General features: G+C 44.8%; 1 protein-coding gene across 7 annotated transcripts in view; it reads right to left on the minus strand.

Annotated features, from left to right (window-relative positions):
• Positions 1-268: 268 nt before the first annotated feature.
• RAD54B (RAD54 homolog B) overlaps positions 269-12,833 on the minus strand; it is a 75,805-nt gene continuing 63,240 nt past the window's right edge. For 5 of the 7 annotated variants that reach the window (XM_040432023.1, XM_040432020.1, XM_040432019.1 and 2 more), the window contains 2 exons: positions 2,260-2,460; positions 269-953 (listed from right to left, as the gene is read on the minus strand). In XM_040432023.1, coding sequence (XP_040287957.1) covers positions 766-953; positions 2,260-2,460 — 389 coding nt within the window. In that variant the 3' untranslated portion in view covers positions 269-765. Of the gene's footprint in view, positions 954-2,259; positions 2,461-5,620; positions 5,658-12,833 lie in introns of those variants that run through there. The other 2 variants (XM_040432021.1, XM_040432025.1) reach the window with 2 other exon arrangements.

Raw genomic sequence — 12,833 nt, forward strand, 5'->3', positions numbered from 1 at the left:
TCAGTATTTAGTGGGATCTGCTGTTTCCTCTTCTTCCCTACTATGTCCTCCAGCCTTCCCAAATTTCCTTGTCTAGTTAACTTCACCTGGAAAACTCTAAAATGGTCCAATTTGTCGTCCCATTTAGGGCTCATGCACACATCCGTTGGCTGTTTTGCAGTCCGCAAAACACGGATACTGGTCGTGTGCATTCCACATTTTATGGAACGGCCGGCCTCTGATAGAACTGTTTTGTCCTAGTCCGTAATGCGGACAAGAATAAGACATGTTCTATTTTTTCCAAGGCTGCAGAATGGACATACGGATGTGGACAGCATCTTTTGCGGCCCCACTGAAGTGATTGGGTGCCGGATGCAGATTAAAAATACGCTTGTGTGCATCAGTCCTTACTCCAGAAGCTATCTACCAATATCCTTTACCTGGCCGTGCAGTAGATGCACATATATGGAAAGTCTATGGATTGGAATATTTTATTATATTGTTTCCCTTTCAGTATCTCGTGTCTCCTACACGGACTTCAATGTTCTACGTTACTTCCTCGTGAACACATGTGCGTCTATATCCGTTGGTACCCTCCACATGTTCCTCGGTAGTAGAGTGTGCATTTCATGTCCAATTTTATAAAACCAAAACTGAAAACTAGAAAACCCCTCTCATGTAAAGGACAGACAGCGCTGCTCCCGTGAACTTGTGGAGGTCTGCAATGTCTCTGCGAAGCATTGTCCTCTCATGGACTACTCACACAGGGGCACGTATTCAGCGCCATTAGCCGTTTGTCATGTTCTGGAAAACAAAGGAAATATATTCTTTGCCTGGCTGGAGAAACAATTCATCAGAAAGCTGATGCATGGAGAAGTGGTTCCACTGCATTAATTCAGACATGGAAATGTTCTTCTCTGCCTTCCTGCCGAGGTGACAGCTCCTGGGCGTGAAGTGATTTTCCGTGGCATCAGCTGAAATGAAAACAATGACATAAAATTAGAGCGAGGATGAAAGAGTAACCTGTTGGTACACGCCAGGAAGAGATTCACCATCCGCACACACCAGTTACAGGGCTTTACTGGTTTTATTACAGGATAACAAACTGTGATTTAAAAAATAATTGTAAAAATAATGGCTGGCTCACGGTAATTTGCATACAATTCCACTATTTATTATAAAACACAATACATTAAAAACTACACACACACATATATATATAACTAAGGGTACTTTCACACTTGTGGCAGAGGATTCCGGCAGGCAATTCCGTCGCAATCCGGACGTAAACTGATAGCATGTCAGATGGATCCGAGTGCGGATCAGTCTGACAAATGCATTGAAATACCGGATCAGTGTCATCCGGAAAAACAGATCCGGTATTAATTCTTTTGGCCATTTTTAAAGGTCTGCGCATGCGCAGACAGAAAAGCCGGATCCGTTTTTCCGGAACACAATGCCGGATCCGGCACTAATACACTTCAATGTAAATTAATGCCGGATCCGGCAAGTGTTCAGTATTTTTGGCCAGAGAGAAAACTGCAGCATGCTGCGGTATTTTCTCGGTCCAAAAAACGTAATAGGGACTGAAATGATGCATCCTGAACGGATTGCTCGCCATTCAGAACGCATTAGGATAAAACTGATCAGTTTTTTTACGGTATTGAGCTCCTGTGACGGAACTCCATACCGGAAAAGAAAACCGCTAGTATGAAAGTACCCTAAAAAGCATAATTCATATCGTCCATTTCATAAACCAGGTCCCTTTAAATGCGGAGCTCACGCATGTATCACAAAATCTTAAAAAAAAATGATAAAGAAATAATGATAAAAAACACGGTTTCCTTAGTTTCTTCACTCTGGACGTGTGGTTAGTAATTTTAGTTATTTGGTTGCATTCACGCAGTTCTCTTAGTTAGTTGTCCCACGATCTGTTGTATTGTTAGATGTGCAGTGCCAGTTCTCCATTAGCTGACTTATTATGCGGGTGTGTAGCCGTAGCATATCATTGTCAGTCATTTTTATCATTTTGTGATAAAAAAAAAACTCTGCCCCTTCTGCTTTCATCAGCTTTTGGAGTGTGCAGAGTATGGATCCCATATACTTTCTATGGATCCATCAGCTTCATTCTATGTCATTTTAAGAGGAGCTTCCAACATCACTACCAGGCTCCCATTGTTAAAAAAAAAAATTAAAAAAAATACTACAACAAAAAAAAGTGCTGATCACAGGGGCCAACACCAGATGTGAACAGACCCCTAAGAGCAATCCTGGGATTACCTGGAAGGCGTTTTGTTACTGTACAGTCACATTCCAGCAGGTCGTGGGTTACACAGTCCGAATCTTCATGCAGAGTAAAGAGATCTCGGAGTTCATCCACGGAAAAACGAATATGTCCTGATTTCGGGGTCAAGTCAACAACCGCCCCAGAGAGACCCTGTTTACTTATCTGCCTCTGATAGATCTTTTCTTCTAAAGTCCCTGCAAAATATGGAAATGTACAGGGTCAGAGGTCACCTCTAATGGGTCACACTGGTCATGGATGTACAAGCCTTGTACTGCAAATGAGATCATTGGTGCTGATAATACAGCAGCTGAAGGATCGTTTCCTACCAACAGGAGGCCGTTTACAGTGTGTATCGTACAGTGGGGGAAATAATTATTTGACCCCTCACTGATTTTGTAAGTTTGTCCAATGACAAAGAAATGAAAAGTCTCAGAACAGTATCATTTCAATGGTAGGTTTATTGTAACAGTGGCAGATAGCACATCAAAAGGAAAATCGAAAAAATAACTTTAAATAAAAGATAGCAACTGATTTGCATTTCATTGAGTGAAATAAGTATTTGAACCCCTACCAACCATTAAGAGTTCTGGCTCCCACAGAGTGGTTAGACACTTCTACTCAATTAGTCACCCTCATTAAGGACACCTGTCTTAACTAGTCACCTGTATAAAAGACACCTGTCCACAGAATCAATCAATCAAGCAGACTCCAAACTCTCCAACATGGGAAAGACCAAAGAGCTGTCCAAGGATGTCAGAGACAAAATTGTAGACCTGCACAAGGCTGGAATGGGCTACAAAACCATTAGCAAGAAGCTGGGAGAGAAGGTGACAACTGTTGGTGCGATTGTTCGAAAATGGAAGGAGCACAAAATGACCATCAATCGACCTCGCTCTGGGGCTCCACGCAAGATCTCACCTCGTGGGGTGTCAATGGTTCTGAGAAAGGTGAAAAAGCATCCTAGAACTACACGGGAGGAGTTAGTTAATGACCTCAAATTAGCAGGGACCACAGTCACCAAGAAAACCATTGGAAACACATTACACCGCAATGGATTAAAATCCTGCAGGGCTCGCAAGGTCCCCCTGCTCAGGAAGGCACATGTGCAGGCCCGTCTGAAGTTTGCCAATGAACACCTGAATGATTCAGAGAGTGACTGGGAGAAGGTGCTGTGGTCTGATGAGACCAAAATAGAGCTCTTTGGCATTAACTCAACTCGCTGTGTTTGGAGGAAGAAAAATGCTGCCTATGACCCCCAAAACACCGTCCCCACCGTCAAGCATGGGGGTGGAAACATTTTGCTTTGGGGGTGTTTTTCTGCTAAGGGCACAGGACAACTTATTCGCATAAACGGGAAAATGGACGGAGCCATGTATCGTGAAATCCTGAGCGACAACCTCCTTCCCTCTGCCAGGAAACTGAAAATGGGTCGTGGATGGGTGTTCCAGCACGACAATGACCCAAAACATACAGCAAAGGCAACAAAGGAGTGGCTCAAGAAGAAGCACATTAAGGTCATGGAGTGGCCTAGTCAGTCTCCGGACCTTAATCCAATCGAAAACCTATGGAGGGAGCTCAAGCTCAGAGTTGCACAGAGACAGCCTCGAAACCTTAGGGATTTAGAGATGATCTGCAAAGAGGAGTGGACCAACATTCCTCCTAAAATGTGCGCAAACTTGGTCATCAATTACAAGAAACGTTTGACCTCTGTGCTTGCAAACAAGGGTTTTTCCACCAAGTATTAAGTCTTTTTTTGTTAGAGGGTTCAAATACTTATTTCACTCAATAAAATGCAAATCAGTTGCTATCTTTTATTTAAAGTTATTTTTTCGATTTTCCTTTTGATGTGCTATCTGCCACTGTTACAATAAACCTACCATTGAAATGATACTGTTCTGAGACTTTTCATTTCTTTGTCATTGGACAAACTTACAAAATCAGTGAGGGGTCAAATAATTATTTCCCCCACTGTATGTGATATGTCTAAAGTGATATTCCAGCAGATCTGATCGCACTCAGCACGTTTTATACGTTGTTTGGAAATTTCCTAAAGGGTTTAACACTGATGACCTATAGCACCGTATGAGCGGTGTGCTCTCCTTCGTTCTGGAGATGGGAGCAGGTCCCACCGGTGAGACCTGCACCTACCTATATGACATTGCTGGCATAACTTAGCGATATACCGTCAATGTCTGAGATGGGTAATTTACCATTACAGTTTGCATGATCTCCGCTTGCTGTCAATTGGTAGGATCCTTCATTCTTCACGCATGTTTGGCTACTTACAAGACACCGCTCTAATAAGTCAGGAACCTGCGTGTTCATCACATAACCAACATGGATTTGCATTGCCTGAAACTATACAATGTAGGTTCCCTCTGAATGACAGCAAGCACAGATCTTGTGAGAAAGAGAACCATCTCACTAGTGCCACCTTGCTGGAAGTGGTTCCCTAGGAGTCAAAATCCGACTTTTTAACAAGCCTTGGGACATGACAAGGGAAAATAGCCAAGCCAAATATCCATCTATTTTATAGCTTGTTAAAAAGCCAGATTTTGACTCATAGGGTGTACCTTCCACAAGGTGGCGCTAGTGAGATACCTCTTTGCATATTGTTTTCCAATAAGTCTTGATATCACGGAGCACTTCCAATAAACCATACAAGGCTGGTGTCTTTGAAGGGCATCAGTAGATTTGTCCCTAGGACACTGGCTGACCTGTTTCATGTGCGCTTGGGCAGCTGAAGGCATCTGTGTTGGTCCCATGTTCATATGTGCCCGCATTGCTGAGAAAAATGATGTTTTAATATATGCAAATGAGCCTGTAGGAGCAATGGGGGCGTTGCCATTACACCTAGAGGCTCTGCTCTCTCTGCTGCGCCCTCTGCAGTTTGATTGACAGGGCCTCATCATGCCTGCCTGGCCCTGTCAACCACAGTGCAGAAGGCGCTGCAGTTGCAGAGAGAGCTGAGCCTCTAGGTGTAATGGCACCGCCCCCATTGCTCCTAGATGCTCATTTGCATATATTCAAACATCATTGTTCTCAGTAATGCAGGCACCTATGAACATGGGACCAACACAGATGTCTTCAGCTGCCAAGTGTACATTCAGCAGGGCAGCCAGTGTCATAGCTACAAATCTGCTGACAGGTGCCCTTTAAGGAGAGCCAGTACCCTTCCAATTTTTACCTTTGAAAGGCTGCCGGGGGATTTGCTTACCAAATGATAAATGAAGCAACTTTATAAATAGTCTTCACTAAAAATTTCCAACCATTTTGATTCTGCAAATTGTGTGCGAGTCCTTCAATGAGCAAGCGGTGCTGCTGAATCTGACATAAGTCTCTCAGAGCTCTGCTCCTGTGTGGTAGGGAGAGTATCACTCAGGCTGTGTATCTGTGTAAAGACACTCCTCAGCATCAGAGCAAGGGAGAAGAGATCCCTAATCAGCTGTTCAAGGGCAAATCAGTCCAGGAATGAAGCTGTGCTGATACAGGAGAGCTAGTGATGGCAACAGCATCCTGGACACACAGCCCTCACAATATGTATTACTGGGAAGGACATACCTGCATGACACAAGTCTGAGGCTAGGAGCAGATTGAAAACTGCTTGTTGGAGGGGGGGGGGGGGGGGGGGTCTCAAAATGAATGACTAAATGAAGATAGCACCCTGAAACTTCGTGCACGTTAAAAAAGAAAAATATATTTTTCAATTTTAAAGGTGTACATAGACTTTAAGATCAGGATCTAGGGGCAGAAATTGTGGATGACTTATTCAAAATTTTGCATGATTATGACCATTTATGATGTTTCTAATCCATCTAAAAAAATGAATCAACTTCTTATTAACATCCATCAAAAACTAGGCAAAACCCAACCAAAGAAAATTAAATTATATTTAATCACTAATCACATATGGACTAAAAGGTTAAAGCCTATAACATAGATATACTAACAAACTACCTATAAAATGGATGCCAGACTGCTTATAATCAATATAAATTTTATCAGTCAATTAGACAAATACATAAGTTAAAAACCGGTAAAGGTACAGGGAAAAAGGCGACATCTACTGGAGGAGAAACACAGTGCGAACAGTTCAGCGCAAGTACAAAGCGCAAGTGCAAAAGCCAGTAAGCAACAAAATGTATAGGACAAGAAGCAGTTACCCATACTGTGTCTCCTCCAGGATGGCGTCAAACCCGACGCACGTTTTGGGGAACCTTCGTCTGGGGATTAGCTGTTGTTTAGCAAGAAGAAGAAATAGGAGTATGACGGCGGGATCAGACTACACAGTATGTTTGTAGTCTGTTACCATGGGGATGCATGAGTCTTCATAGGAGCTGAATTCCCAAACATAGACATTTTGCTAACTTATGGTAGGAGGTAAATCTGATTGGCATTAACCAACCTTCCAGTTTCTGATAGAGAAGGGAAGGGCAAAGATCCTGGCGACTTGCCAACATAGCAGAGGCTTCCAGGAGTCTGTGAACAGTTTGGGGGAGGCAGTGCTTTGTTTTATTAAAAGTGAAATATCAGAGTAAGGGCTCATGCACACAAATGTATTTTCTTTCCGTGTCCGTTCCGTTTTTTTTTTGCGGACCGTATGTGGAACCATTCACTTCAATGGGTCCGCAAAAAAAACGGAAGTTACTCCGTGTGCATTCCTTTTCCGCATGTATTTCCGTTCAACAAAAAAATAGAACATGTCCTATTATTGTCCGCTTTACGGACAAGGATAGGACTGTTCTATTAGGGGCCAGCTGTTCCGTTCCGCAAAATACGGAATGCACATGGATCATGTCATCCGTATTTTTTGCCGATTTTTTTTTTTGCGGACTGCAAAATACATACAGTCTTTTGCATGAGCCCTAACTCATCTGGACAGCTCATGTTCGCACTGTTGCCCTGCAGTGCTGGGGTCCTGGATTTGGACAACATCTGATTGGGGCGTGTGGGTTTCCCATGTGTATCTATGAGATGGGAGCAGGGACAGATGCTGATCTCTGTACAAGCTGCTGTATATGTCGGTGCTATACAAGCAACAGGCAAGTCTTGGAAGTTCCCATCCCTTGGCCTAACCTAGAAACTGAGTGATTCAGATTAGATAACTGCAATAAACGTGAGTAATCTTCAGGCTTAACCTATGTACACATTTTCTCAAGTCTCACGGTGGAAGGATCCTTGCCTTTCCTTTGTTTAAACAGGACCTGCCACAGGTAAAACTTTGAAATCCTCCTGCCTTCCTTAAAGGGGTTCTCTCACTTCAGTAAATGGCATTTATCATGTAGAGAAAGTTAATAAAAGGCACTTACTAATGTATTGTGATTGCCCATATTGCCTCCTTTGCTGGCTGGATTCATTTTTCCATCACATTATACACTGCTCGTTTCCAAGGGTTACGACCACCCTGCAGTCCAGCAGCGGTGGCCGTGTTTGCACACTATAGGAAAAAGTGCAGGCCTTTCAGGTGGCCAAGACCACAGGACTGAGCATAGACCAGTCCTTTAACTTACAATGTGCAAGCACGACTACCACCACTGGATTGCATTATGGTCGTAACCATGGAAACGAGCAGTGTATAATGTGATGGAAAAATGAATCAAGCCAGCAAAGCAGGCAATATGGACAATCACAATACATTAGTAAGTGCTTTGTATTAACTTTCTCTACATGATAAAAGCCATTTGCTGAAGTGAGACAACCCAAGTTTTACCAGATGACAGGTCCTCTTTAACCTCCTCAGGACCGCCGTACGCAGGATTGCGTCTTTGCGGCGGTCCTGTTGTTCTGGGTGGACGCGCCGGTGCGTCCTCTCGCGAGACGCGAGATTTCGTGCATTGCCGGCCCGCGCATGCGCATCGCGGGCCGGCAAAAGTTAAAGAAGTATTTCGTCACCAGCCTGCCAGCCACGATCATTGGCTGGCAGGCTGGCGATTTTCAAAAAATCAAATCAGAAGCCAGATAACAGATCATATTAGTAAATATGATCTGTTATATGGCTTCTCTGCTGGTCCTTTTCGTCGGTTGGATCCAGCAGAGGAGCAGACATCACTGTGAGTACCCACCAACACTACACCTTAGCCCCTGATCACCTTCCATCACCCCCATCATCCTAATTAACCCCTTGATCGCCCCCTGTCAATCACTTAGTGAAAGACAAAAAGTGATCAGTGTAAACTGTCACTTTTTTTTTTTCACTGGTATTGGCTGTTAGGTTTTAGGGATAGTTTAGGCCCCTTGGTTAGGTAGTAGCGTCAGTTAGCGCCCAGCCCACCGCACCGCAGTCACTTTTATTCGCTGATTAGCGTATCGCTAATCAGCATTTGTACTTTTATAGTATCTGTAAGTGATCAAAACTGATCACGGTCAGATCTATAATAGTATTAGTGTCACTTTAGTTCGCCCTCCACTCAAAACGCAGTGTTTGCCCGATCAGGCCTGATCGGTCGCCCACACGTGCGTTCACCCACGCCCGCCCCACCGCAGTGACAAAAAAAAATTTGTTTTTTGATCACTGCACATTCACTTTACACGCACTGCGGCGATAAAAAAATCAGTTTTGATATTTTTTATCAACCGCAGCGGCCTCCGGTACTTCGCTAGCCTCCCCTTTGTAAGACAGGCTTGCTTTTTTTCTTGGGTAGTCTCAGGGAATACCCCTAAATTTAGTAGTCCAAAATGTCAAACAGGGGGTATTCTTCTGAAGAGGCCTACAGGATTCTGACCCAGTAGGATGAGGAGTGGGAACCCTCATCTGACGAATCTAGCGGGTCAGAATATGAACCTGTGGAAAGCAGTGGCTCTCTGACCCAAAGTTCGGACGAGGAGGTGGAGGTCCCTGATAGAACCAGGCGTACCCGGCCCCGTGTCGCTAGACCACAGGTTATGCAGGATCCGCTTCAAGAGCAGCAGAGTGGGGCTGTCGCTGCCGGATCACGTGGTGAGGCATACACCAGCAGCGCAGCCCATCCTGGACCTAGTACCAGTACTGCCGTACAACATGGTGACGTGGCGAGCACCAGAAGGGCAGTTGAAGCTGGTACGGTGGCACGTGCACTAGTTACCCCGTCGCAGTCACCGCGCAGACAGGCCCGTAGAGCCCCTAGAGTCCCTGAGGTGCTGGCAAACCCTGATTGGCAGTCACCAACTTCAGCCGCACCTGTAGTTCCCCCTTTCACCGCCCAGTCTGGAGTTCGGGTTGAGACGGCTCAAATCGGTTCGGCCCTGGGATTTTTTGAGCTGTTCTTGACTGCGGAGCTCTTGGACTTAGTCGTGGCAGAGACCAACCAGTATGCCACACAATTTATATCCGCCAACCCGGGAAGCTTTTATGCCCAGCCTTTCCGGTGGAAACCAGTCCAAGTTTCCGAACTTAAAATTTTTCTGGGCCTTCTCCTCAACATGGGTCTAACTAAAAAGCATGAATTGCGGTCATATTGGTCCACGAACCCGATTCATCACATGCCCATGTTCTCTGCTGCTATGTCCAGGACACGATTTGAGACCATCCTGCGTTTCCTGCACTTTAGCGACAACACCACCTCCCGTCCCAGAGGCCACCCAGCTTTTGACCGGCTCCACAAAATTCGGCCCCTCATAGACCATTTCAACCAGAAATTTGCAGATTTGTATACCCCCGAGCAAAACATCTGCGTAGACGAGTCCCTAATACATTTTACCGGGCGCCTTGGCTTCAAACAATACATCCCAAGCAAGCGTGCCCGGTATGGGGTCAAATTGTATAAGCTCTGTGAAAGGGCCACAGGCTATACCCACAAATTTCGGATCTATGAGGGAAAAGATCAGACCCTGGAGCCGGTCGGTTGCCCTGACTACCTGGGGAGCAGTGGGAAGACAGTCTGGGACTTGGTGTCACCCTTATTCGGCAAGGGGTACCATCTTTATGTGGACAATTTCTACACAAGTGTGGCCCTCTTTAGGCATTTGTTTCTAGAACGGATTTGCGCCTGTGGCACCGCGCGAACTAGTCGCGTGGGCTTCCCCCAACGGCTTGTAACCACCCGTCTTGCAAGGGGGGAGAGGGCTGCCTTGTGTAACGAAGAACTGCTCGCGGTGAAATGGAGAGACAAGCGTGACGTTTACATGCTCTCCTCCATTCACGCAGACACGACAATCCAAATTGAAAGGGCAACCCGTGTCATTGAAAAGCCCCTCTGTGTCCACGACTATAATGCGCTCATGGGAGGGGTGGACTTCAATGACCAGATGTTGTCTCCGTATTTAGTTTCCCGCAGAACCAGACGCTGGTATAAGAAGGTGTCTGTATATTTAATTCAATTGGCGCTCTACAATAGTTTTGTTCTCTACAGTAAGGCTGGGAGAACACGATCTTTCCTCAAATTTCAGGAAGAGATCATCGAGAACCTCCTTTACCCAGGAGGTTCCGTGGCCCCATCCACCAGTGTAGTTAGCCGTCTACACGAGCGACATTTCCCCAGTGTCATTGCTGGTACCTCAACCCAACCGCCACCCCGAAAAAAATGTCGTGTCTGTAGCAGGAGTGGAATAAGGCGTGACACCCGCTATTTCTGTCCTGACTGTCCGGACCACCCTGCCCTATGCTATGGAGAGTGTTTCCGGAAGTACCACACACAGGTACACCTAGCATAGGGATTGCATCTCACAGGACAGGCACACAGGGCTATTAGGGCCCTTTTACTCTCAGCTGCTGCAAACCTCTCCTTTCACCTGGGATAAAGTGCATAACGTACTTCGCCACATCTTTGGGCGATTTGCGCTTTGCACATTGTCCCATGGGGAAGGAGAGGTTTGTTCTATAAAGGTAAAAAAAACTAAACAAAAAAAAAAATACCGGTAAGTAAAAAAGTTAAAAAAAGTTAATATGTTCTGTTCTAAAGTTAATAAAGTTATTGCGTTGCGGCCTGGTTTTTTCTTTTTTGTTTTGTTTTTTTTTACCTTCCAGGTGGACCAACCGATCGACTAGCTGCAGCACTGATGTGCATTCGGACAGAAGCATTGCGCTGCTGTCAGATTACACGCAAGTCGGTGTATGCGGCGCTGCAAGACGAGATTTCTCCTCTGCAGTAAAAGATACGTTTGCCGAGGCATATGAGCTGAGGAGGTGGCGGTGTTCATATACTTTGGCAAACACTTTGTATATATAAAAAAAAAAATCCCGGCAATGATTTATTCATCCACATCGATTGATGTGAATGGAGAAATCGGGTTTGCCAGGGCATACGAGCTGAAGTGGGTATGGATGTTGGGCGGAGCTCCTATGTCCTGGCAGACGCCTTTCCCCTCCTTTTTCTTTTTTTGGCAGAGATTTTTTCATCCACATTGATCGATGCGAATGAAGAAATCTGTGCCGTTCATTTTTTTCTTTCAGCCCAGAGGCTGAACGGAAAAAAAAAATCTCATTACCCGTATGCTCAATATAAGGAGAATAGCAGAAACTCCTAATGCTGGGCATACATGTAATGATTGCGGAGACCCTCAAATGCCAGGGCAGTACAAACACCCCACAAATAACACCATTTTGGAAAGAAGACACCCCAAGGTATTCGCTGAGGGGCATATTGAGTCCATGAAAGATTGAAATTTTTGTCCCAAGTTAGCGGAAATGGAGACTTTGTGAGAACAAAATCTAAAAAATCAATTTCCGCTAACTTGTGCCAAAAATTTTTTTTTTCAATGAACTCACCATGCCCCTCATTGAATACCTTGGGGTGTCTTCTTTCCAAAATGGGGTCACTTGTGGGGTAGTTATACTGCCCTGGCATTCTAGGGGCCCAAATGTGTGGTAAGGAGTTTGAAATCAAATTCTGTAAAAAATGACCTGTGAAATCCGAAAGGTGCTCTTTGGAATGTGGGCCCCTTTGCCCACCTAGGCTGCAAAAAAGTGTCACACATCTGGTATCTCTGTATTCAGGAGAAGTTGAGGAATGTGTTTTGGGGTGTCTTTTTACATATACCCATGCTGGGTGAGATAAATATCTTGGTCAAATGCCAACTTTGTATAAAAAAATGGGAAAAGTTGTCTTTTGCCAAGATATTTCTCTCACCCAGCATGGGTATATGTAAAATGACACCACAAAACACATTCCCCACCTTCTCCTGAGTACGGAGATACCAGATGTGCGACACTTTTTTGCAGCCTAGGTGGGCAAAGGGGCCCACATTCCAAAGAGCACCTTTCGGATTTCACAGGTCATTTACCTACTTACCACACATTAGGGCCCCTGGAAAATGCCAGGGCAGTATAACTACCCCACAAGTGACCCCATTTTGGAAAGAAGACACCCCAAGGTATTCCGTGAGGGGCATGGCAAGTTCCTAGAATTTTTTTATTTTTTGTCACAAGTTAGTGGAAAATGATGATTTTTTTTTTTTTTTTCATACAAAGTCTCATATTCCACTAACTTGTGACAAAAAATAAAAACTTCCATGAACTTACTATGCCCATCAGCGAATACCTTGGGGTCTCTTCTTTCCAAAATGGGGTCACTTGTGGGGTAGTTATACTGCCCTGGCATTCTAGGGGCCCAAATGTGTGGTAAGGAGTTTGAAATCAAATTCTGTAAAAAAT

Source organism: Bufo bufo, chromosome 5, assembly GCF_905171765.1.
Source record: "Bufo bufo chromosome 5, aBufBuf1.1, whole genome shotgun sequence".
NCBI lineage: Eukaryota > Metazoa > Chordata > Amphibia > Anura > Bufonidae > Bufo > Bufo bufo.